Here is a 27,339-nt window from a genome sequence, read left to right as displayed (position 1 = left end):
TCACAAGATGATTTTGACTAGTGTCTTCTTAATTAGAGGGAGATGTTTGTTCAAGAGAAGTAGTAGTACCAAAGAGGAAGGAAGTATAATTTAACTAACATGAAGGTGGGGAAAGGAGTCTAGATTTTCTCCCAACCCCGCCAGAAAATTCCCACCAGAATACTCTAATAATAATTATCAGGGAACAAGATAGTTTGGAATATGTGGGCATTGTTTTGTTTCTTTTCCGTTTTTTTTTTTTTTTTTTTTTTTTTTTTGGTGTGTGTGTGTTTGAGTAAACAAATGCTTTATTTGAACAACCCCCAAAGCTAAATTATTTGTTTTCCTTGACCCACAGAATGCTGATTTCATCTTGTGATAAAAAAAAAAAAAAAAAAACACCATTTTTGCCAAGGATATTATTAAAGACGATTTTTACAAATATTGATGCAGGCCAGCTGTCTTTTATGCCTTCTGTTTTCATGCACGCTTGTACAGTTTAGACACATACAAACAGATTTAAAGCATGTTTCCTGATATTTCACTTTTTTTTTCCAGAAAATCCACAGAATTTGTGCACGTCTCATCAGAGTGTGGCATTGTATAACCACTGAAAACAGGTGCATATTATATCATAAATTATTTCCAGACATACATTGTATCCCTTTTCTCACCTTCCCTATCTGCATTACAAGGGGCACCTGGAAGGATAGCAGCCCCGTCCCAAAGCACCACTGCCCAGTCCGGGCGTTCATTCCCGCTGCTTTTTCAGGAGTGTCTGTCGCTGTGCAGTGCGAACATCCACACAGGGATGTACTGCTCTGGGAAGCCGTCCTGCTTCTCCTGGCCCAGCACCACTAGCCCACTCTTCCTTATGAGGCTCCGGAGGATGTCCATGTCCCGAGTCACACTGCTGTCAGAGAGATCGAGGATACAGCCCTCTCGGGCCACATTGTCCTTCAATATGATGACGCCATTTTCTTTCAGGCCATCTCGGCACCGGGAAAGAAATGCAAGAAGGTCCTTATCAGTCAGGTGCCCTACAAGGGGGACCAAGTGGATGGGGGAACAGGATGATATGGTAGGGAGGATGGAAGGTGAGTAGGGAAGAACACGGCTAAGAATCAGGAGATCCTTTGTTCACTCATTCATGAATTATTTAATAGCCTCGTTCAGTTACAGGAGGCTTTGAAAATTTAGATAAGGGGACACATATCCTCTTAGAGAAGGCTCTGTCCCCTGTCTGTAAAATATATTATCCTACCTAGCCTGTCAACCTCATAGGCATGAGATAAATTATTGTCTACCCCCCACAAGTCCCTCCCTGTCCCCTGAAGAACCCCTGTATTACTATATCTTTGTGTCACACATACACACACCCCAAAATCGAATTCACTGCTGTCTCATTTCCTGGGGATTTAAATCTAAGAATGTCTAGTTGTGCCAGTAAATGGGGATTAATCTTTTTGACTGCACTTTTGAAATTTTTTCAAGTATTTAGATTTTTTCGAGGATTTAGGTTGGTCCAAAGGCACTTGCTCCATTTAGGTTGGTTCGAGAACCAACGTAAATCCTCAAAGAAATGTAAATTTATTGTACAGAAAATGTCAAGGGAGAAATCTGGAAGATCAGGGTTTTGTGGGAGTTCACATGACACCTAAGGGAGCTAACTGCTCGAAGTACTACAGCTAACTCTTCCCTGGTGCCCTCATTAGCCCCAAGCACTGTCTTCTCTGGCTGAAAAGGGGAGAATAGCAGAGGCAAAGTCATGCAGGACTAACCAGAGACCCACTGAATCCAGATGACATCATATCTCCTGAACGGGGGTGTGAATTCCTGCAGGCTGTAGCAGTGGTAGCTTTCTACTTTGTCACCTTTGACCTGCAGGTAGTTCTGAGCTTCAAGGAGAAAGGATTCCATCATATCCACCAGCTCCACACTGTTGAAAACAGGCAATAAGACGTGTTTGCTGACCCTTCCTATCCCGGAGCCGCAGTCCAAGGCACAGTCTGTTCCAGCTCTCCCAGGCCCCTGCAGAAAGGCACCTTGATATTTCAAGTACAGAGACCCATCCTTGAAAATTGCACGCCCTAGTTACCTCTTTAAATCAACTTTATTAGGTAGTTTTTATGCAATAAAATGTACCATTTCTTGTGTACAATTTGATAATTTTGACAAATATATATAGCCATGCACCTACCACCACAATCAAGATATACATTCAATTATCTTTTCAAAAAATACCTAAATATTTCTAGTCCTGCTTTCTTTATCCAAATAAAGAATTATAAATGAGATTTTTAAAAAATAGTATCTTAGGTTTACACACTTGGTAATTTTCTCCAAAAAAAAATGAGCCATTGTTAGCCCTATGAAGATTAAACGTTAATGACTAAATTTGAGACAAATCCACAGGTAAATGGTTCTACACTATAGATTATTGCCATGTAAGCAAAAAAGAACCAAACAGTGAGAACCTTCCTGAGTTTTAAAATTAAAGACTCATTCAATGGAAACATTTCAGTTTGGAATAGTTGAATTTTATCTTTTGTAGGCAAATTTTGAAGGCTCTGAATTATCTACTCCTCTTGGATGGATGGTAAGTTTGGGAACCTGAGCTGAACAATGCTAACTTTTCCATTCCTGGCCAGGATTTTATTTCAAATACAGCCCTGATGGCACACAGCAAGTTCACATGGATAAAAGATAGTTTCGGCAAAGTTTCCTCGTGTCTTTTAATGCTAAACGTTGTTTTCTGGGTTTTTTTGGTACCAGAAACTACATGATTTATTTGGCATAAAAATTCTAAAAACGGTTTTTTTAAGTACATCTGTGCATTAAATTAGCTGGGAGTGAGGGGATGGGAAGATGGTGGAGGTAGGGAGAAATCAGCCAATGCAAACTTTCTCAAACTTGCTTCCATAAAACTTAAAAAACGTTTCTGATTTATGAAGATTCAGCTGGTCTAAATTATTTGGTCATAATTGGGATGGCTGCTGAAGCAGTTTTGTGCTAGAAATTACAGTAACAAGATACTTGAAGTTGCCAATCAAGATCTTAAGGGAAAAGCCTACTCTTGATTTCTCAGGAACTAAGAATAAAAAAAAATTGGCTAAGGATCAAAGGTGAAATACAAACAGAGGGAAACATCAGAAAACCAGCTTTCTAGTCCACCCAAATGGCCTTCGTTATGCTAGGAAATCACAATGAAGAACAAAAAGTGAAGGAACTGTAACTTCTTTCAAAATGGAATAATAATAACCATAATTATTATTTATACATAGCAAGCTCTTAGCTATAATAATTATAATAAGAAAACTCCACAATATAGATTATTATCCTCATTTTGGAGATGAGAAAATTCCGATTTCTAATATTTCATAACTAATGTCAGAATTAGAATTAGAACAGGAACTGTCTGAATCCAAAGCCAGTTCTACATTAGAGATGTCACCTCAAGTGATAACTCTGATTCTCTTGGTAATATCTGTCTAATGCTATGTTACAAAGAATTATAAGGCTTCATTTAGAGAGTAGAAAAGAGATCTATGATAGATTAGTGATGTCTGCCTCAAGCATGAGAAGGGGAAGTGGTAGTATACTGCCATGTGTTTGCCATTTGTACTTACACTGTGCCACATGTCACATTCAAACATAATTTAGACTAAGCTAATTCAGAAAAAGGCCTAAGTATGAATGCTGTGAAAGAAGCATCTTCTAAGTAAATTCATAACAAAAAGATGGGCAGTAGATGGAAAAATTATGTCATTATTAGAAATGACTTTACTAAAAATGTGTATGCTCAATAAGAGATTCTCATTTCAAATTTTTCTTATTATTACTTGGCCTTAAAAGCCTCTATTGGTCATGTTGCTCTCATTAGTGTAGAAAGCAGTTTTAGAAGTAGAATCCTGGAACAACAAAGCACCCTGAACTTTATTGGACACCATGGCTGCCTGAAACTGTGATTGTATTGAAATCTGATGCCCTTGAATGAATACGACTAGAACTACATGCAATGTATGATTTCAAAACAAGACTGTCTTGTTTGTTTGTTTTTTGAGATGGAGTCTCACTCTGTCACCCAGCCTGGAGTGCAGTGGCGGGAATCTCAGCTCACTGCAACCTCCACCTCCTGGGTTCAAGTGATTCTCCTGCCTCAGTATCCCGAGTAGCTCAGATTACAGGTGTGCGCTAGCTATTACACCCTACTAATCTTTGTATTTTTAGCAGAAATGGGGTTTTACCATGTTGGCCAGGCTGGTCTGGAACTCCTGGCCTCAGGTGATCCACCCGCCTCGGCCTCCCAAAGTGATGGGATTACAGGCGTGAGCCCATTTCGTTATTTTCATTTTCATTTATTATGCCATGTTTATATTTATGAATCCATATAAACTAGTAAAACATTATTAGGAATTTCAGTTTAGTTTTGATTCTGCCTATGTATTTTGTTTTGAAGAACATTATTTTAGGTTGATCCAGTGGAGCTAAAAAACTAAAATGAAAGGGCCTCATGTCACTGTATAAAAACTATAAAATATAACAAGTTAGTAGACCCAGATTTTTTTAGCTATCCAATCTCTGAGAAATGTCAAAAAATAAATACTATCAAATAAATACTGATGACTTTTTATGAATTACTACTTTTTCCCACTAGAAAGCTAAAACAGGAAAGTTATCAACTATGGCATTGACATCATCTTGGTATCATTTGTTTATTTGCTAAAGTAAATACATTTGCAACTAGTTTAAACACCTTTTCCCACTGCCTCATGTCATTAAGTGCTGAAAGGAAAGCAAAACTTTAAACAATCTTCTTTTCGCAGTTGACATGAGAATAAGTCATGTCAGATAATCGTATTCCCTAACTCTTTGTATCTTGAACTGAATACTAATCTAGTAGATTAGAGTATGAAGGTCAAAGTACCAAAATATCAGTCCTTAAAAAGTGACTGTGTTTGTACTTAGAAGTCACAGTTTTACAATGAGCCTTGTCTACTAAAAAGGACTCCTTATATTTGTTTCAAAGGAGCAGGCTGCCTCTTTTCCAACATAAATATGCTAGCACAAGGCTGTTTCCTTTCCCAGGTCTGTGGGCGTGCTTATGGGCTCTGTCTGACCAGCATCCCTGTGGTCAGCTTGGCATTCCACACGGAGTGACAAGACAGCTGGATTACTAACTAAGCTTCTGAAATGCTTTGGGATCAAAGTCGGCCTCACCACAAGGAAAGCAGGAGGGATTGCTTTCAGCCAGGCCGGAGGAGAGTCGAGGTCTATGGTCCACCAAAAAAGTAAATAAATAAATAAATAAATAAAGCAGGGATTTTTCAGTTTCATGAGACAAATGGAAAAAATACGTCATGGTTAACAGCAGGGAGTTTGGTGTCAGGCAGACCTGGCTGGGCTTAATTCCCCATTCTGTCTCTTACCAGCTGTGTAATCTTGACAACTTATTTAACCTCTTCAAGCCTCAGTTTCCACAACTATAAAAACAGAGCTAATAATAGCACTTGCCTCCAAGAATTCGCATGAGGAGTAAATGAGACAACGCTTCTAAAGTGCTTAGCAGATTGACTCTCTCAGAACCAGCATTCAGTAAAGCCAGTCAGCAGCACTGATTTAGAAATACTCCAAGTTAACCTAATCTGTAAATATCCACGGTCTTCATCCCTAGACTCTCTAGTCTTTTATGGCCGAAGCTAATGTCCAGACACTTTGGCACCAGTAAATACATCATCCTGATCACAATTTTATCCACTGTCAGGCTCTGGACTCACACACTGGGTGCTCCAGGAAGATTGGATTTGAAGTGAACCTCACCTCAACACTAGAGATATTAATGTTTTGCTACTAAATTGGTTGATGGCCTAATGTTTATATTTCCTTTATCAGAATAAAATGGGCACCAAATCTCAAACCAATGACTTTGTAATGTGTTGGAACAAAACTTGTTACCAATTAGAACTTTGCATCTTTGATAGAACTAGCAGCAGCTTTATCTTGGGGGTTAAGTCTTTTCTGCTGTTGTTTTGTTTTGTTTTGTTAGTTTGTTTGTTTGAAACGGAGTCTTGCTCTGCCACCCATGCTAGAATGCAGTGGCACGATCTCAGCTCACTGCAACCTCTGCCTCCCGGGTTCAAGTGATTCTTCTGCCTCAGCCTCCCGAATAGTTGGGACTACAGGCGTGCAATGCCACGCCCGGTTAATTTTTGTATTTTTAGTAGAGACAGGGTTTCACCATATTGGCCAGGCTGGTCTCGAACTTTGACCTCGTGATTCACCCACCTCAGCCTCACAAAGTGCTAGGATTACAGGTGTGAGCCACCACACCCAGTCTTTCTTGGGGTTTAAGTCTTTTCTAGCAACTAAATGAAGTTCCTTAAAATAGAATGAATACATTATATGAAAGCCTGTTTTTAGTAGTAATAGTAATAAATTAACTTTATTGGGTACTAATTTTGTGCACTAAAGCCGGTACCTGACATGTATTATTTCATTTGATCTCCACATTATCCTGTGAAGTAGCTTCTATTGTCATGCCCTAGTCACAAGAGAGAAAACTGACACTTCATACATTTAAGTAACAAGCTCGAAGTTGCTTATACATTAAGCAGAAGAACCACAATAGCCTTAAAGCCCAAAATTTTGACTCCTACAATATACTGTCTGTCTTCATATGACACGACAGTAAGGAAGTAGGGGTTGACCCAATGCAGGACTACAAAAGGGTAACATTCTTTCAAGGTAAAATCAAAACTATGTATAAAATAGTATAAAAGGATTCTACCTTCATTGTTTTTAAACTGAATATAATCATGTATTTCCTTCCAACATCTCATTTTTATTACAGGGAGTCAATAAGTCAACCCAAGATCCCAAAGGGCATGATCTCTCATCAATCATTCGGGTATGAAATGTTTATGAGACTCTAAAAGAGATGTCTTCTTCATTCCCAAATTTTATATCAACACTGCTAATTCACCTTCCTCTGGAGCATGTAAGATTAGTTGGCGATAGGAGAGTGAAATGCCAAGTGGGATAAACCAGTGTTACTATATTTATCATATCATAAATGGTTCATCCTTTCTGAACATCTTAAAACAGGCTTGCAGGCAGAACTCTTGGCTGGGTCATATGGCTTAGTCGTGACTTAAGTAACAACACAGAGGCATGCGAGCTCAGTGTTTGCAATGACTTTGCCTTCTCATCAAGCTGCAGTTGAATAACTCACCCCAATAAATTTCCTAAGAAATTTCCGAGAGGCCTGGATATCTGGACTGGACAGTTCTATGAAATTTCCCATCATACCCTCTTCTGTGGCTGGTACTTCCTGGTAGAAGAGTTTTGCTCTGGCATAGAACTGCATCTCGCCATTGATGACTTGGCTCGTTAAAGCATACAATTTCACTGCAAATGAAACATTATTAATAGTTATTAATATTTATAAGAAAAAAAGCTCAGCCTTATGCATTACATTTCCTTTCAAAAGCCTGTGAATCTGTGCTGTGGAGAAAAGAGCACTAGTTTGAAGTCAAAAGATTTGGGTTTGAGTTTTGGCTCTGTGACTTACATGCTATGTAATGCTGGGAAAACGTCTTAACTCCTCTGATCTTCAGAGATCGCATCTATGGATTACAATCATGTGGCATTTTCATGACTTAATAACTCTATAGTTGAATAAACCCATAGCTATATCAGTGTATTAAAATTTTTAACAGTGTTAGCTACAATAATGTAAAGAATGTCATCAGTTTTGTGGTGAGTTTTATCCCTGAGTTCAAATGTTTTCTGAGAATTTTCTCATTAAGCTTATAATAAAGTTTAATGAAAAAATTACTTTGCTTCTAATCATAAGGTAGGGGTAACTGTTTGTATATCTTTTTCAAACAATACATATCCAAATATGTCTTCATACCAATATTACAGAAATGTGCCTGAACTCTACATTGTGAAAATAAAATAATAAAAGAGACATAATATTTATTGTGCAGCTATTCTGTCCTAGGTAGTGTGCCAGGCACATTCACATTTACTTTGTCATTTTATTATTTTCAAAAATGTGTAAGAAAAATATGTATTACAACTTCTGAGGAATAAATGAGACTACACATAAGTGTGTTTTGCAAACCAAAATTCACCCACGCAGATATAAAATATTTTCATCATAAGACATTCATAATAAAATGATAGACAGTAGATTAAAGGATGGAACTTCTGGTTCAAGATTGTAGGCTGAGTACATGCATTTGTCTTCTCTCCCTCCCAGTATTCCCTGAGAACTATCTTAAAACACTAAATCCATAATAGTGAGGAAAATGACAGGGTATCACTGATGGATTCATGATTACAATAAATTTCTCGACAATGAAAAGCAGATGGAACAAAGCAAAAGAATTTGCAGGCCAAAATATTTGCAAGAGGAAATTACATTCCGGACTTAGAATCAATAGGAAGGCAAGTGTAAGAATGAGAATGGAAGTCAAAAAAACAAAAATGAAACAAACAAACAAACAAAAAAACAGCATAAATCAAAACTCTGTCTAGAGAACAACCAGGTAAGAGGACAAGTGCACCCTCCTAAAAGCAGCAGAAAGCACAGCTATAATCCTAGAAAGGGAAAATGTGTCTGTTGTCTTTAAAAAGAATAAGTAGATCAATTGCCTAGGAAGAGCTAGACCAGTTAGCATTAAAATATTAGACTACTCATTTTCACATATAGAAGACTCCAAGTGCTGTCACTTACACCCATTCATCAGAGTATGGTAAAATCCACCTGCACATGTAGGGCTTCTTGTCTATTTAGGGGACAAGTACAAAACAAAGGAAACCTTATCCATTGCCTAGAATTATTTACCTTGTTTTTTATTCTTAAATGTGGATAAATGATCTCCAAACACATGAGAGTAAAGTAGCAGCCTGAAAAACAAAGATTGCGATAGTCAGAATTGACCTCAAAGAAAACAAAAATAATTCAGGAAATGGATAAGAATTTAAGCCAAAACAAAACAAAAAACTCATATATCTTTGAAGACATATGAGAATGGCACATCCACAAATTAAAGATAAGATTCCAAGAAAATTATAATTAAAAGAGCAGTAAAGAATTATTAGAAATTAAAGTTTTGATAACCAAAAACTTTAAGATATAAAGTTGAGTAAATTTCCAGAACATAAAACAAAAAGATAGATGTGCAGAACAGAAATAAGAAGACTAGACTTACATAAGCAATTCAGAAGGCCCAACATCAAGCTAATCAGAATTCCAGAAAACTAATAAAATGAAGGGAAGAAAATTATTAAAGGAAGTAATAGAAGAAAATTCCCTGGTGCTGAGATTGTAAGATCCAACAAAGTGCTGAGGTGCATAGGTTTTTTTTAAAGCCACATTTAAGCACATCTTTAAGAGATTTCAAAACAGAAAGAGTAGTAAGAAGATCTAAAAGCCATTTAGAGGAGGAAGAGTGGCTGACCTTCAAATAGGGTTGCAACATTTAGGGGGAAAAAAATACACAACACACAGATTTGAATTTCAGACAAATAATGAATAATTTATTGGTTTGAGTATGCCTGAAATATTGCACATTCCAGAGTAAATACTTACACCAAAAATTATTTGGTGATTATGTTAAAATTAAACTTAGCTGGCATCATGTATTTTATTTGGCAACTCTATGTTCAAAAGACTAGAATCAGGCTTATATCACAGATCTCATCAGAAACACTAGAAAACAATGGCACAGTGCCACCAATATTCTGAGATCAAATTTTTGCAAACTAAACTTAATATCCAGTCAAATTTTCAAAGAATATTTACCTCCTATAGATTCATTCTTCAGAAGTTTCTTGAAGCTATATTCCAGCCCAGTGAGGGTTACAATCAAGAGAAGATGTATGATGAAAGATGATGTAATTAACCAGGTATCCAATGAAAAGAAATCCCAAAATGACAGATATGTATCAGATCTGGAAAGAAATCAGTTTATATTACAAGACAAAACATAGATTTCAAAAATAATATCTTTAAGTAGAATAAGCTAGATCCAAGGCAACAGAGTAGGCAAGAAGCAAGGAGATATTAGAAATATTCTAAGGAAGACATATTTTTAATCTAAACCACCAAAAATAAAAGATAATTGAAAGCTCCAAGAGAAATATACAATGGTTCAAAAATGTTATGATCAGGGCATGAAGCAAGCCAAAATATGGCATAAATTTGGCTAGAAGAAATCAAAGAGAAAAATACCTATTTCACTTTAAGAACATTTTTCTTCAGATAACCCGAGGACTGAGATGTTGGATGGTGTTCAGAATTGAACAATTACATAGTTCCAAATTTTGATTCTAAAAGTTAAAAATCCAAAAAATACCACTTATATTACTATGACTGTGTTCCATCTATGGAGTTGCATCAGCATTTTCCAACTTGGAGACACTGGAGCCAATGTTTGTACCCTGAATCACCATGAATTTGCTGAAAGGGATAACAAGAACAAGAATCAGTTTCCATGTAGTTCATCATTTTCTGAAGGCCACCAATATTATTTATATCCTCCATACAGATTAACTATTATACATAGATTGTTATTTTAAAATTCAACTCTTTTCAAAGTTTAAATAAATACATAGAAGCTTTTTTTGCTATTCTACACACAAATTAGCTACTGATTGAGAAAACACAACATTGAAAGAATAGTCCTTATATTCAAAAACATTGAGAACCATGGACCTACACCAATCTCCCTTCCCTAGCACTTGGTAAAGTGTTGTGTACACAGCAAGTGACTTAATAAGTGCTTATAAATTCAACAGGGATGACAAAAATCAGGCATCACCAATAATATGACTGTTCCAAATTCTTCTGGATGTCTCAGAAAATCAGGCTAGGAACTCACAGCTCACAGAGGCTGCCCAGGGTTGGATGCTGCTCTGGGATCATTGGCAAGCCATAGCCCAGGGCTCTCTTGATCCAACCAAAGCAGCAAAGCAGCCACACTCATCATCACCTGCTTAAGTCAACTGGTTTGTGCAGTCTATTAAAACCCTTAATCTAGAAATAGGAATGGTCCATTATGCCAGCAACATTTAGACCACAAGTGAATGCCAATCTCAGCAGGCGTCAGACTCAATAGGTGGGCTTTTATGGTTATGGGCTTGAGTTCTCATTTTCACCTAATTGACAGCAGCATTTCACTAAAAAAAAGATAAATGAGATGTCATGTTCGGCCCCAGGTTCTCCCCTCCTGAAAGCTTCTGCAATTGTGCATATTGACTCAGATAAGTCAACCAGTCACCAGCACATGGCTTTTTACTATACAAATATATATACTGGCTAATTAAAGAATTGCAATGTCTATATGAAACTTGGGGTAGTTCAAGACAAAAACTAGACACTGTTTGTTTTTTATTTAATGTAGTATTTATTTCTTGACCTACATTATGAGTTGAATTCCCAAGGAGCTTCCACTATTTACTTGTGGTGAAAAGAAAAATAGAGTATGAGTTTGTTTACTCTGAAGGAGAATAAAAATGAAATTTCTAGGAAAGGTTAATATCCAGGAGAGTTTACATTGAAAGACAATTCATTCATGATTCAGTTATTAAGCCCCAATGCAACATTCAGGAAATAGACATAAACCTCAATCTCTCTCATGGAGATTACACCTAGCATGGAGGAGTTAAGTCACATGGCTGCATGCCCAAAGAATAGTACCAAAAAATGCCTTGGGCATGCAGCAGATGCCTGCAAGTAGCAGCAAGAAGACTCCATAAGACCTTAACCATGAAGGATACTTTTTAATTGGGTTATCAAAAAATGAGCAGGAAAGAAATGTCACATGGCATGAATTATCTGGATAAAGCTCAGAATTTTCAAATGCCTCCTTGAGAAAATCTTCTGCAGGTAGCAAAAGAATTTTGTGGCTTAAGGTCTCATCTTCTGACTCAAAGATGCAAAGAAGTAAGTTTACCTTGAGGCAATGTGCCATTTGATGACTTTTGCTGTCTTTCAATATAAAAATTTGGAGAAAAACAAAATACTCACTCAAAATCTTAATCTAGACATGAAAGGAAATATTGGTCCAGTATCAGAGATAGGGACAACAAGTCAAGACAATATTATCCAAGTTGGCAATAAAATGAAGACTTTCTGACAAACAGGAAATTTTGTTGATAGCTAAGTGCTTTTCTGTGCTGAGTATCCTCTTTTCTTTCTTCTTTTTTTAAGTGGTTGAATATAGCTATTTTAAAATACCTCTCTATTCCAGCTATTAGACCTGTTTGTCAATTTTAAAATGATCTAAAATTCTTCAGAAGACTTGTAAGTTAGGTTTAGACAGTAATTTTGAAATGATTTGAGTCTGGTAATATTTGATCAAGTTAGCCCTTTGCAACAGAAAAAAAAAAAAAAAAAATGCCCAATTAGGAGATGCCCCTGTGAAAGGTAAGACCTTCCATAAAAGAGATTTGCAGATGAGTACTTCTCAATTTAGCCATTAAAGAAGTAATGGTAAAACAGGAAAAAAGGAAGGAAGAGAGGAGGGAAGGGAGGGAAGGAAGAAAGAAAAGGAAAAAGAGAGAGGAAGGAAAAAGTTGGAGTAAGACATCCCTGGATTTGTTTGCCGGCTCTGATGCAAATTAGTTTTATGACCTTGAATAGGTTACATAACTCATGTTAGCCTCAGCTTCTTCCTCTATAAAGAGGTAATGATACCTCTCTTAGGCTGTTCTTGTGTTACTCTAAAGAAACACCTGAGACTGAGTAATTTATAAAGAAAAGAGGTGTTTAATTGACTTATAGTTCTGCAGACTGTACAAGAAGCATGGCGCTGGCATCTGCTAAGCTTCTGAGGAGGTCTTAGGGAGTTTCTACCATGGCAGAAAGTGAAGCCAGAGCAGGCATGTCACATGGCAGAGCAGGAGCAATGGGAGAGGTGGAGTGTCACACACTTTTAAACAACCAGATCTCATAAGAACTCACAAAGAGGACAGCACCAAGCCATGAGGGACCTGTCCCTATGACCCAAACACCTCCCACCAGGCCCCATTTCTAACATTGGGGATTTTAACATGAGATTTGGATGGGACAAATATCTAAACCATATTATTCTGCCCCGGACCTCCAAATCTCTTGTCCTTCTCACATTTCAAATTCCCTTCTCAATAGTCCCCCAAAGTCTTAACTCATTCCAGCATTAACTCAAAAGTCCCAAGTCTCAAGTTACAAATCTCATCTGGAGATGAGTTCCTCCACCTACAACCCCATAAAATCAAAAGAAGTTATTTACTTCCATGATACGATGGGGATACAAGTATTAGGAAAACATTCCCATTCCAAAAGGGAGAAATAGGCCAAAGGAAATGGGTTAAAGGTCCCTCACAAGCTTGAACCCCAGCCAGCAGGACAGTCATTAAATCTTAAAGCTCCAAAATAATTCTTGAGTCCATGCCCCACATTTTGGGCACACTGATATGACGTGTGGGCTCCCAAGGTCTTGGGCAGCTCCCCTCCTGGGCTGGACCATACTGAGGTTGTAAGCTGCAGGTAGGTCTGCCATTCTCAGGTCTGGAGGCAGTTGGTCCCCTTCTGATAGCTCCAGTAGGCAGTGCCCCTGTGGGGACTCTGTGTGGGACTTCTAACCCCACATTTCTCCTCCACACTCGTAAAGGTTATCTCGGTGTGGGGGCTCCACCTTTGCAACAGACTTCTGCTTGGGTGCCCAGGACTGCCCATACATCCTCTGAAATCTAGAGGCTTGGCAGCCTCCACCACTCTTGCACTCTGTGCTCCCACAGGCTTAACACCATGTGGAAGCCAACAAGGCTTACAACTTCTGCACTTCATAGCAGATGCCTGAGCTGTACCTGGGCCCCTTTGAGCCACAGCTGGAGCTGGAGTGGGATATGGAGAACAGTACCCTGAGGCTACACAAGGTAGCAGGGCCCTGGGCCTGGTCCCCTGAAACCAGTTTTCCTATACTACTGGGTCTGTGATGGGAGGGGCCGTCTCTTAGATCTCTGAAATGCCTTCCAGACCTTTTCCCCATCATCTTGGCTATTAGCACCTGGCTCACTTTTAGTCATGCAAATCTCTCTAGCAAGTGGTTGTTCCACAACCTGCTTGAATTCTTACTCTGAAAAAGTTTTCTTTCCACATGGCTGGGCTGCAAATTTTCAACTTTTATGCTGTGCTTCCCCTTTAAATATAACTTCCAACTTTAAGTCATTTGCTTGCTTCCAAATCTTGGTTAAGCTGTTAGAAGCAGTCAGGCCACATCTTGTATGTTTTGCTGTTTAGAAATTTATTCCACCAGATATGCTAAGTCATCACTCTTAAGTTCAATCTTCCAGAGATCCCTAGGGCATGGATACAGTGCAACATAGCTCTTTGCTAAAGCATAAAAAGGGTGACCTTTGCTCCACTTCCCAATAAGTTTCTTATTTCCATCTGAGATCTTAGCAGCCTTGTCTCACTGTCTGTGTCACTATCAGCATTTTGGTCAGAGTGATTTAACAACTCTAAGAAGTTCCAAAATTTTCCTCATCATCTTGTCTTCTGAGCCCTCCAAATTCTTCCAACCTCTTCCCATTACCCAGTTCCAAAGTCACTTCCACATTTTCAAGTATCAGAAGCTTCCACATGTCAGGCATTTCAGGAGCAATGCTCTACTCATCAGTACAAATTGTCTATGTTAGGCCATTCTTGCATTGCTATAAAGAAATACCTGAGACTGCTTAATTTATAAAACAAAGAGGTTTAATTGACTAATAGTTCTGCAGGTTGTAAAAGAAGCATGACACTGGCATCTGCTTAGCTTACGGGGAGGCCTTAGGGAGCTTTTACTCACATCTAAAAGTGAAGCAGGAACAAGCACATCACATGGCAAGAGTGGGAGTAAAAGGTGGGGTGAAGTGCCACACAATTTTAAACAACCAGCTCTCACAAGAACTCACTCACTTATTGTAAGGACAGCACCAAGGCATGAGGGATTCATCCTCATGACCAAAACACCTCCTACCTGGCCCCACCTCCAACATTGGGGATTCCATTTCAACATGAGATTTGGGTGAGACAAATATCCCAAATATATCAAAACCTGTCATACAACTTGTTGGGATTATTAAATGAGATAATGAATGTGAAAACACCTAGTATGGTGTTTGGTTTAGAGTAGAAACTCAACAAATGTTACCCTCCTCATTCTATTTTACACCAACAGTCGGGGTGGAGGGGATTTATCAGTGTTTCTGGTGAAATTCAAGGTTTAAATGTGCCAGGATGCTAGAAAGCTGTCATTACCAAGTCTCTGAATTGCCCAGAGGAACCCTCTAGGTTTTATTTGCTCCCTATAGACTTTAGGTGTCTGGTGTTTCTTATCTCTAAAATAGGGCACTGCCTATTCTGAAAGTTGTGTAGGGCTTTTTTCTTTTCAACTGAGGGCTAGTTTAGTGTTTTCCTGACTTCTAAATTGGGGAAAGACAATCTACTTTCTCAAATTCAGCAAGAGATCTATCCCCTGCCTACTTGCTGAGTGTCTTCCTGACTCTCTATTCTTTCTTGAACTCCCCATTTGACCTACTGTCAAATCTGAAAAGGCCAGAAGTCAAGTGAAGATACTAAAGACAGATTTTTCATGATGAGATTTGACTCAGCAGTCCCCATGCTTCCTTTGCACCTCTGTAGAATTTTATAGTGGTCTCTATCACTGTAATACCACATTTTAAAAAAATATTTGTGTAGGTCTCTCTTCTACACTAAACTCTTCAGGATAAGGCTCTGTCTTATTTTTTTATAACCCTAGCACTTAACGTTATGCTAACTTCCTGATGGGCCTTCTTTGAATGTTCATTGACTAAAAGCTAGCTTTTTGTTCTTTGAATAATATATGGGTTCAACAAAGAGCTGAATGGTGATAGGGATGAACCGACATAAGCACACATAAGTCATACCTTTGGTATCATTTATGAAATACCTGTCCTTCCAATTAGGCATACTCAAATAATTAAAAAATAGTAACTGATCTAATTGATCAAACATGTTTATATGTAATACATATGCAAAAATTTATATTGAACTGAATATGTAAGATAAACATTATATATCCATTCTACAAAAGAAGAAACCAAGGCATTAAGAGATTAACTAAGTTGCTCAAGGTTAAGTAGCTGGAGAGTGATATATCTGGAACTTGAACCTATGTCTATTTAAATAGAAAACCTATAGATCATCCCTCTCATACTCTGTACCTAAAAAATATCGCTAAATAAAAAGGAAAATTATATTTTCTTCATTGCTTGAAAGAGAAAAATGCATTTGTATTGCACAGGTAGCGATAAACATTTGAAAATGTATCATTGTACATTGCTGAGTTGTGCAGCAATGCCTATCAAGGGAATGAAATAAATTTTTAAAATACTAATAGCTGTGCGGTGAGTTTTATTCTGGAAGTTCCAAGTGCTTTTTAAGAGATGTTGTTATTAACTCTAGCTTTTAACTTTGATGGCAAAGGCGTAGCTAGACAATCTATGTCTTTGCCATCAAAGTTAAAAGCCAGAGTTAATTTCCTCCTCAGAGACTGATTCTTCTGAAAAGGGATCAATGCAAGAGAGGATACCTCCTATGTGCCAGGCGTTATGCTGAGTACTTTCATGTCACCTCTTCACTTTATCTCTTTTAACTGTCACAATGATTCTATAAGACTAGAATTATAATCATCATTTTAGAGATGAGTAAGAGAATCTGAGAGACTTGGTAACTTAATATCATATAGAAAAGAAATGTCATAACCAGTTCCTGGCATGTGCCTATTCAAATGCAAAAGCTTCTGGTCTTTCTGTTAAACCACACAGAACCATTGTTCTGCACATGAAGCCTTTAACAACGTCTAGGAGTAATAGACTTTTGCTCAATAATATAATTAATGAATATCCATTGACTTCTACGTGTTCAGAAATGTGGATAACACTAGAAGAATCATTGAGTGTTAAGTTATTCCTCAATAATTGTTACTAAACGTGGAGATGTTATCCCAGCAGCTCCAGTGGAACCCTTTGAGCACTGGCATATACATTGGAGATTTCCACTGAATTGTTTTCCTCTTCTGTATCCTATTTGTTCATGAATAGCCACTTTTGGAAAACTTGTTCACACCAAGCTTCTAACAGAACTTTGGTTGGTGTACCTAGATTATTTAAACCTACTCACTGACCTGCCTATCTTGATTATCTCAACAGGAAGCCAATGTTCTTCATAGGCTGTTTGTTCTCTATTCCTGTTAAATCATAAAATATGGTAAAACTTATATTGCCCCATGAGTTAAGTTTTCATTTACATTGTATTATGTAGTGGTTTAAAAAAGATCATGGAGTTAGATCACCTGGGTCCTAATCCTGCTACTCCACTCACCACCATAAGGTCTTTGGCAAGTTACTTAACTCGTCTGGGTATCAGTTCCTCAAATATCATATGGCGAAAATAACAGCACACCTAATAGAGATGTTATGAAAATGAACTGAGATAGTTATATGCAAAACATTGAGAACAACGATAGGCTTGTTCTCACTTCTTCCTGAAGATCCGTTATGTTCAACAGCATAGCTGAGTCTTCCATTGGAGATTTTTAGTACGTATGTCTTTGCTATTCCATGAATCTCTGAAGCTTGCCAGGGATGTTTCAGCAAATTTCTCCATGACTGAATGTCACCACATAGTGTGCTGGAGTGAGACTGGCTGCCTAATCTAGGCAGTTGGAGGGAGAAAGGAAGGAAAGAAGGAATCAAAGAGTCTGGTTAGCCACCGTTCTTTCCATATAATTACCCCAAACAACAAACTCTCTGTGCAGACCCTACAGGAGAAGTTCCCTAGCCTTTTTGAAAGAAGGGCTTTATTTTCATTTCTATGAAGTCTTGAAATTATCAAGAGTAGAGGAAGCTGACTGTAAAACACCTCAGCAGAGCTGGAGAGGAAGCATCTCTTCTGGCTAAGTTTTATTTCCAAACGGAAAAACATAATTAATACTCACTGCAGCCTGAAAACTCTCATATTTTGAATTAAGTTTATTGTCTTTGGTAATGCCTGTTCTAGAGAAAGCTACATGGTGACTTTGAAAGAGGCCTGGCTCAGAGGAAGGAAATAAACCAATATTTACTGAGGAGGACTATTTCACATATATACCAACATTTAATCCTTCAATCAACTCTGCTATAGTTTTAAGAAAAATTATACTCAGAGGCTTTAGTAACTTGCAGAGGTCAGTTTTCTAGTAGTAGCAGTGCAAACATTTGAACTCAGAATTTTGCTGATCCACAATTAATTATCCGTAAGAGGCCATTTAATTCATTTAACAAATATTTTTTGAGTTTTTCCGATGTGCCGGGAACCATGGTAAATGCTAAATAGATACAGAAGAGGAAGAAAAAGGCAAGTCTTCACTCTCATGGGAATGAGAGTCCAATAGGGGAACTAATACACACAATTGCATTCCATAAATATAAGTTATAAACTCCTGGGACAAAAACCAAAGTTTAAATGAGTGAATCAAGGATTAAGGGAAACCTTCTAATTGAATAAAATTCACACTGGCAGATAAGACTTACATGCAGATTCCTTTCTGAACATTCGGCTTCTCCCATTAGAGGAAAAAGCCACAAAAAATCTGAGTATTCACAGAATTGGTAGCCTGATTTCCCTGCACGCTTAGTTTAAAGGGATTAATACATAGTTATTTGTAGATTTGCATCCATTGTCACATTATAAAATCCTGAAGAAGAATGGAAACTGTCTTATTAATATTTGAATCCTTTCTAATGCACAGTACTTTGACAATAATGAAATTCCATAAATATCTCTTACATTAAATATGACTGAATTGATCAGAAATAAGAATTGTCTGGTATTTTTATCTCCAAAATAAAATATTTTTCCCTGTGGCAGGAACATTTGCTAGTGAACAAATACACATGTGCTCCCTTCATATTGCCCAGCATTCTTGAAGTTCTGGACAACGAATTCTAAACAGATGTAATTGATGTCCTTTGGGGCTGAAGTATTTAAGAGCTAGTAGACAAAACTTTGGCTGCTCTATTTGCTTGCCTGGTGACTAGTGATGTTCCAGCTGGCAAAGCCTCTATCATCCTGGATCCCTGATTGCCTGTGTGGAATATAGCCTCCCCTCCACCTCCAATAATGCACGTTGAAAATGATGTAGCAAGAGAAAACAATATTCTCTATGTGTTCAGCTATCAAGATTCCAGAGTTTATTTGTTATTGCAGCATATCCCAGTCCATATTGACTAATGGAGCCCTAGATTTCTATCTTCAAAGAGGTACTGTGGATGAGGCTAGCTCTGTGACTCTCAGTTGAAACTAATGTCCAGGTCAAATCATCAGGGTCAGAGAAAATAAGCAATGCCCATTTATGGAAAGTTGCAAATAAGTAAAATGAAGGCAATATTGGCTTGGAATAGACTAATGGTTTTCAAACTGTGTTTATGGAACCCCACAGGTATTATAGAAGAGTCTCAGTACGGGCGGATCACGAGATCAGGAGATCGAGACAATCCTGGCTAATACGGTGAAACCCCGTCTCTACTAAAAATACGAAAAATTAGCCAGGCATGGTAGCGGTCGCCGGTAGTCCCAGCGACTCAGGAGGCTGAGGCAGAAGAATGGCGTGAACCCGGGAGGCGGAGCTTTCAGTGAGCTGAGATGGTGCCACTGCACTCCAGCCTGGGCGACACAGCGAGACTCCATCTCCAGAAAAAAAAAAAAAACAAAAAACAGAAAAAAGTGCCTCCAGAGACAGTGGTAAGTCTGAGTCTAAGAGACTAGACCAAGGAAAGGGTCCTGACCCCAATCCTTTGCAGAGAAGTTTCACTTTTTCCTGTATTTTACACTAGGTGTCCATGGAATATTTTGTCAAAAACTTTGCCTTTTGATAATAATGTTTTATTAAAAGGTTGAAAATAATTGGTAAACCATTAGCATACTTACAAAGGAGAAAAACACAAAATCACAATGATTTTATTGGACAATAAAAGGGATTGAGATCAAATATAAATTATTGTCCACTTGTGCCAAATTAATTTTCATCTGCTTTTCAGAAGAGACTATTGTATTCTACTTTTTCATTCATCTTCAGCTGCTTTCAAAGGTGACTTCTTTTTCTCTCTAGTAAATATTTGTAAAGTTTGGCAGTCATCTGCCTGTTAGTGACTCTCTTCTCAGCTATTGTAATTGATACCTTTCTCCAGTCTAATAAAACCAAGGCTACAAAGCTACTCTTATTGAGGTATGGCCTGAAGAGTGTCTCCAGAAAAGCAATGCTCTGCAGCATATGAATTGGCTAGAACATCATCACCTTCCACTTAAACTGCTCTATTATTTTTTCCTTTTGGATATAGATGAGATGTGTTATATGTCCTAAAAGAATTACTCATGGGCAGTGTGATCTACCAAAAAAAGCCCTGGACTTTGGTCTTTGCTTTGATATTACTCTATCTAGATTAAATATCACCATCTCTGAATTTTATTTCCCTCCTTTGAAAAAGTAAAATGAAAGGAAGAAGGAGGGAAGGTAGGTAGAAAAAAATAATGATAACCTACCCCATCTATTCCATAGCGTGACTATGAGAATCAAATAAAGTCATAGATGATAAAAAGTTTTAGAAGGAAGTTATATAAATATTAAATGAAGGTATTTGTATGTTTAGAATTAAAGATCCCTCATAAATGGATTTATGAAAAGAGGTGTTGGCAGGCTGCTAACATTCAGTTGCTTGAATGCAATACAAAGAATTATGTAGCTGCTTCAACAGCTGGAAACCCTGACCACCTCAAGTGCACAATGGGGCTTTCAGACGACCTTGAGAAAACAGACTAGGCTGATACACAGCCTTCTTGCTTTCACCGGGGTAAAATATAAATCAAAGGGAGGAGGGTACTTTACTCTTTAATGGTAAGTTATTTCCTCTTCAGTGCTGTTTAGGGTGCCCTTAAGTAACTACTTTCACAGAGGCTGAAAAAAGTCGAGTAGGCAAACCATATAAGCTTTTTATTGCTCTGTTGTCCAATTCTCTGAAAACTAGAGGAAATAACAAAAATGGAGACAGACTACTGATTTCTTAATATTCAAAAACCAAGCTAAAATCTGCTTTTTTAAGGCTCTCTGACTATTCTTGTGATTCAAGAAGACCAGAGAGGATTATAAGTGTGTACACAAGCACACACACATAAACATACATACATACCCCAAGCACATTTTGATCTGTTATGTCTTTCTTTTTAACACTTACTCAGTGTATTAATGCATTAATACTCTCATCTTTGAATTATCAAATTTGCCCAATTACAATTTTTTGTAAATATTAAACATGTCTGAGTTTCTACAAGCCTGACACTCAGGCAACAGACACCCAGAGAAGCAAATCACAGTGTCTGAGGGTGCATGGAAATCCCAAAATAAAGTCCTGACTCTATTTTAGGCACTTAATCTTTGTATTCTCCATAAAAGAATTCCATTGAAACATTTCAGCCCAATGACATTGGTTGTGGAGTTTTTCTTATCTAAAAAGTATCCTTGTTTTAAATTCTCTTCTAGAAGCCCCATGACCTCATGCAATTCCTTCAGTCATTTCTTGTTTCTTATCTAGTAGCTCTGACTCACTTACCCAGGGGAATTTTTTCCAGCAGGTAGAGATAGCTCTGAAAGAAGTCATTGCGAATGGCTTTGTGAAGGATAAAAGACATGCTATATCGACAGAGTTCATCGTCGGTCTTCTGCCAGCGGGATCTAAAGGCAAAATGGGCACCCAGGTGGGCCATGATGAAGGGGGATAATAATGATTCCTACAGAGAAAGGAAGCTTGCCTTGCTGTTTCTTTGAATTAGCCTTCTCTTTCTAAACGAACTTGAGACTGTCATTTTAAACCAGTCCTCTGTCCATCTGTATCAGGACAGGCTGTCATGGGATGTAGGGAGGAGGGGCAGCACACAGTGGGAGAGGAGGGCAGGCTCTTGGCACATCCCCCCTGTCTGATTGCTTGGGTGACACCACTCCAAACCAGCAGGTGCTAAGTAAGGATGAAAACTGGCTGAGAGAGATCCTGCTTCATCCAGAAAAAAAGTACGCCTCTCTCCTTTAGCCGCCACTTCAAACAGGCAAGAACACAGCCTGCTAACACCCTGAATATTTGCCTTAATTTGATTTCTAAATTGGAATAGCCTAATTTCCATTTCAAAGGGTTGTGAATATTTTGCAGGAGATCTTGTTACCTGATTTCCATCACTCCTCCTAGAACACTGAATCCTCAAATTACAAGGACCCTTCAAAGTCATCTTAGCCACCCATGCTTCTTTCATCTGTACAATTTCTCCCACAAAATTTCATAGAAATGTGTATGTGTTTCCTATTTTGAAGGAACTTCAAGAGATGCAATTATTTGAAAGCTTGTTTTGATGTTAAATATCTTTCTCTGTCAGCAAACTCTTCCATCTAGCTTGCTGTAAACAACAACTATTCATGTAAGCCTGTTTCTTCCTCTCTGCCTACTATGAATATGATTTTCCTCTTAAGTACATTTGTTTTCTGTACTGGGTATCTTTCTATTGTCCCTCCAAATCCAGTCTCCACTCTTCACATATTACTATGTGTTCCCCAGGAGGCTGACCTACATCAGTGGACTCCTTTGACTTCTGGCTTCTAGTTGGCTTTAGCCAATGGATAGTGCCAGGAGGCGACTGGAGCAAAGTGAGGTTAAGGTATTTATTCCCTTGGCACCTTCTCTGTGGAAATGCCATGAGCTGACCATATCCTTTAACAAAAGGTCATACATCTGACAGGGGTCTTCTCATACAAATATCCTTTACTAGTTCTGTTTATTTCTCCTTCACCTGACAGCTTGAGGCCCAGGGGGGATGATGCACCAGGTGACAAGCCCGATTCCTTGTAATTTTCCTATACTTGCCCACCTATTTGTAAATAGTCCTTTTATTAAACCAGTTCAAATTCTCAATTTGTGAATTCCATCTGTTCCCTACAGAGACCACAACTACTGTTTTCCTCCCCTTATGTTCTAACAGGAAAATGTATAAGATCTCAATACACTATTGGCCCTATGCCATGTGCACCCACAGAACCCCGCCCATACATATACCCATGCTAATATACACAAAGGCATACATTATGGTAGGCAGCTTCTAATGTGACCCCTGTCTTAGTTCAGACTGCTCTAACATACTACCACAGATTACGTGGCTTAAACAACAAACATTTATTTCTCACAGTTCTGGAAACTGTGAAGTCAAAGATCAAGGTGCTGGCAGATCCCATCTCTAGTGAGGGCTCTCTGTCTGGTTTGCAGATTGCCCTCTTCTCACTGTGTGCTCACATGGCAGAGAGTGAAATCAAGCTCTTGTGTCTTTTCTCATAAGGGCACTAATCCCCTTCATAAGGACTCCACCCTTATGACCTAATTATCTCCTGAAGGCCCCCATCTCCAAATCTCAACACATTAGGGCTCAGAATTTCAACATAAAAATTGTGAGGGAACATAAACATTCAGTCCACAGCAGTCCATAAGAATACTCACCTTCTTTCTGCCTGGTATTCACCTCTTCCTGTAATCCTCTTTCTTTGAGTATAGGCTGGACTTAAGGACTCACCACTAAAGAATAAAATATGGTGAAAGTGATGAGATGTCAATTCTAAGAAGAGGCTGTTAAAAGATTTTCTTAGGTGTCTTCTTTCTCTCGCTTGCTTGTTTGCCATGCCGGAAGACTACTGCCTGTTGTGAGTGGTCATGTGGAGAGGCCCGCATGTCAAGGAGCTGAAGTCCTAGTTCAAACAACCCAGAAGACACTGAAATCCACTAACAACTGTATGAGTGAGCTTGGAAGCAAATCCTTCCACAGTTAATGGTTTGGCTGCAACTTGATGAGAGACCCTAAGTCAGTTATGTCATAGCCAGGTTACTAATCCACAGAAATGTGTTTATTATTTTAAGCAACTAAATTTGGGGATTATTACAATGCCATGAGATATAATGAAGTCATACATTGTCCATGAATTTTTTTTTTTTTTTGAGACAGGGTCTCACTCTGTCACCCAGACTGGAGTGCAGGGGTGTGATCATGGCTCACTGCAGCTGCAGTCTCCCAAGGCTCAAGTGATCCTCCCATCTCATTCTCCAGAGTAGCTAGGACTATGGGCATGCATTAGCACATGTGGATTTTTTTCTTTTATTCTTTTTTTTTTTCTTTTTTTTTTGTAGAGACAGGGTCTTGTCATGTTGTCCAGGCTTGTCTCAAACCCCTAGCCTCAAGCAGTCTTCCCATCTCAGTCTTCCAAAGTGCTGGGATTACAGGCATGAGCCACTAAACCCGGCCAGAATTTTTTGAAGATACAGAAGTAGTCATAATCTTTTTTTAAGTCTTATTTGTGTGTCAATCTTTTACTGAGAGAGGAAGTAAGGATTCCATTTATTTGATTCTGATTATTTTCCCTCATCTTCTTGTGCTTCTGTTTTGCCATTTTCTCCCTCCCCAGGTAAAGGGACAGCCATTCAATTTTAGTGGAATTGTCTCTATCCCTGGCTTCAGTAATTGCCCAGATTGCAGTTAAAGTATCCATTTTGCCCCTGTCACAGTTTGTGGTACACAGATGGGTACATCGTCTATGCCTAAGCCAGTCAGTACATAATGTTACCCTGGTTCCAGTTTTCCTTTAGGAGTGGGCACATTATCTAAGTCTGTTATTGTTAATGCCAGCTTCAGTTGGGTTTTCTGTGCTAGCAACATGCAGTTTTGTCTAATACAAATACCATCCTAAATCATTTTTACTCAATGAATTCTCATGAAGATAGAGTAGATGACATCAAACAGACCAAAGAAACTTCTAGTGAAATTGTTTTGTGGTATTAAGAACGAAGGGTCTTACCTGGAATTAAGCAGATATGACTGAGTTAGGAATTCATTGCCACCACTTATATATGGGGTTACCTCAACTATCTGATTTCTTAGTCTCTCTGAGCCTCACTTTCATCTTCTTTAATATAAAAATGATAATAGTATATGTCTTACTTGATTATTGTGAGGATGACATGAAATAACCCATGTAAAATACCATAGTGCCTAATACACAGTACATGTTCAGTTATTATCATCAGTTAGCTATTATCATCTTAATCCTTTGGAGTAAGCTAATGTAAGTTATAGGCCCTCAAAATATATGATGTCTATCTGATTCTTCTTGTGTTATATTCAAGCAATTCTAACACATGTCCAGATTATTTGTACTTAATGCATTTAAGAATTGAAAAGAAATCCAAATGAAATGTGCTGTTAGAGTTCATTCATCTGTCCTTTGGAATTTTCTGTTGCTGTAGTAAAAGAAATTAAGTAAAAGAAGAAAAACATGAAGGGATTCTCTTTTGCTACTTATATTGTCAGTACGTTTAACGGGAGGTGGGTTCTTAACCCCATCTCAGTGATGTTTTGATGACCCCTCCTATGAGGAAAAGGTCAGGATGTTTGGTGCTGGGAGAGAGTCTGGCAATCACTGGCTCAAGGCACTCAGCATTGCTTATTTGGCAATTGATATTAGCAAGTTTCTCAGTTTTTACAGAACTGATTTTCTTCCACTATAAAATGAACATTAATTATTTATGTTTGAATGAAGATTATTAAGTGTTCTAAGATTCTGTATTTCATACGTATAATTCTTCAGTGGGGTGAAAGACTGATTGGTTTCTACAAAATGCCTTTGTCAAATTTTGTTTATCTCTGTGGGTCACATTGGATTTTGTGACTGTTTTTCATACTGGTTTAGCTTGAACCAGTTTCTGGCTCACTGCGTTTGTTTCCTTATGCCAATAATTTTTCTCTCACAGCTGCAATGCTCTATTTGCTACCACCTCACACCATTCTTGGCTATGTTCATACTGAGTAAATGAGGTTATGATATAGATCTCAAGTCTACCAGTCATCAATTTCCAGGCAGGAAAGAAAAACAATGAATGCAGAAGAAAGAAATATGACTTCGGCAAGGGAAGGTAGAAACTCTGAATTCATCCATTTTGGTTTTCCTTCTCACAAGGGATCCCTTGGTGGGGGACGGAGGGGGTAACTAGTGTTAAAAAGTAAATTATCATGAAGAGAGAGTCAGATGTAAGGAAAACAAAGAAAGAAAAAAAGCCATTTAAAAAAATACTCATTCAGTAGTACGATAAGCTAAATGTTTGGGAACATCCACTCAAATTAAAATGCCTATCAAATTAAAGTATCATACTACTTTAAAGGGAAATTCAGCATAGAGAATGAAATGAGTATATTTTCAGACAAAGAGAGAATTTACCACTCATAGGTGCTAACTGGAAGCACAACTTAAAAAAAAATCTACTTCAGGAAGAAGGAATTAATACAGGGTGTTATTAGCACAGGAATAAGTAAAAAGATCAATAAAACAGAATACACATAGAGCCCCAAAGCAAATCTATTCATATATGGTAAGTTGACATAAGACAGAGATAGTATTGCAGTAGAGAAAGGATATTTTCAACAATGGTGCTGGTGTTGGCATAATTGGGTCCCCATCTCACGTCATGCATAAACCTAACCCAGGCAGATTGAAGACTTAAAAGTGAAAAGCAAAACTCTAAAATTCTTTGAACATGTTGTGGGAAAACATCTTTATGATAACAGAGTAAAAGAAGGATAACTTTTTTAAGATGTAAAAGGCAAAAACTATAAAGAAAAAGTATAAATAATTTGACTACTTTGAAATTAGGATGGTGAATTTTTGTTTATCAAAAGAAACCATTGAACAAATGGTAAGAAATACTTGTAGCATCAATAATTAATCAGAAATTAGTATACTAAATATATGAACAGTTTCTATGAATCAATAAGAATAATACAAACAATTCTATAGAAAATTTGAGAAAAGACATTAACAGATAGTTCACAGAAAAGTAAATAAAAATACAAATGAAGCATTTTAAAAAAGGTTAACCCATTAATCACCTAGAATATACAAATTTTAATCAAAACAAGATGCAGAGTGAGATTTGCAAAAATTAAGGCCTGGTGAGGATGTGGAACGGAAGAAATCATTGTAAACTGTATTTTAGTGAAAATGGACACAGACATTTTGCAAAACAATTTGACATTATCTTGTAGAGTTAATGATGTGCGTATCCTTGATCAAACAATTCCATTCTTAGGCACATACCCTAAAATAACTGTTACACATCTGCACCAGGAGATATGTTTAAGAATTTTTTTAGTAGTTTTCTTTACAATACCAAATAAAGAAAAACACTATAGCAACCCAGATGTTCAAAAACACCAAAACTGACAAATAACGTATA

At 37.8% G+C, this 27,339-nt stretch overlaps 1 protein-coding gene across 1 annotated transcript; it reads right to left on the bottom strand.

Moving 5' to 3' along the window:
- Positions 1-714: 714 nt before the first annotated feature.
- On the bottom strand, positions 715-21,857 carry METTL11B (methyltransferase like 11B). Its single transcript, XM_010372395.1, has 4 exons — positions 21,643-21,857; positions 7,211-7,386; positions 1,761-2,010; positions 715-1,019 (listed from the first exon to the last, which is right to left on the bottom strand). The coding sequence occupies exons 1-4, from the start codon at positions 21,794-21,796 to the stop codon at positions 748-750; spliced, it is 852 nt and encodes a 283-aa protein (XP_010370697.1). The 5' UTR covers positions 21,797-21,857; the 3' UTR covers positions 715-747.
- Positions 21,858-27,339: the final 5,482 nt, after the last annotated feature.

This window comes from Rhinopithecus roxellana, chromosome 8, assembly GCF_007565055.1.
Source record: "Rhinopithecus roxellana isolate Shanxi Qingling chromosome 8, ASM756505v1, whole genome shotgun sequence".
NCBI classification, from domain to species: Eukaryota; Metazoa; Chordata; class Mammalia; order Primates; family Cercopithecidae; genus Rhinopithecus; species Rhinopithecus roxellana.
This window is presented reverse-complemented; position numbering and strand designations above follow the sequence as displayed.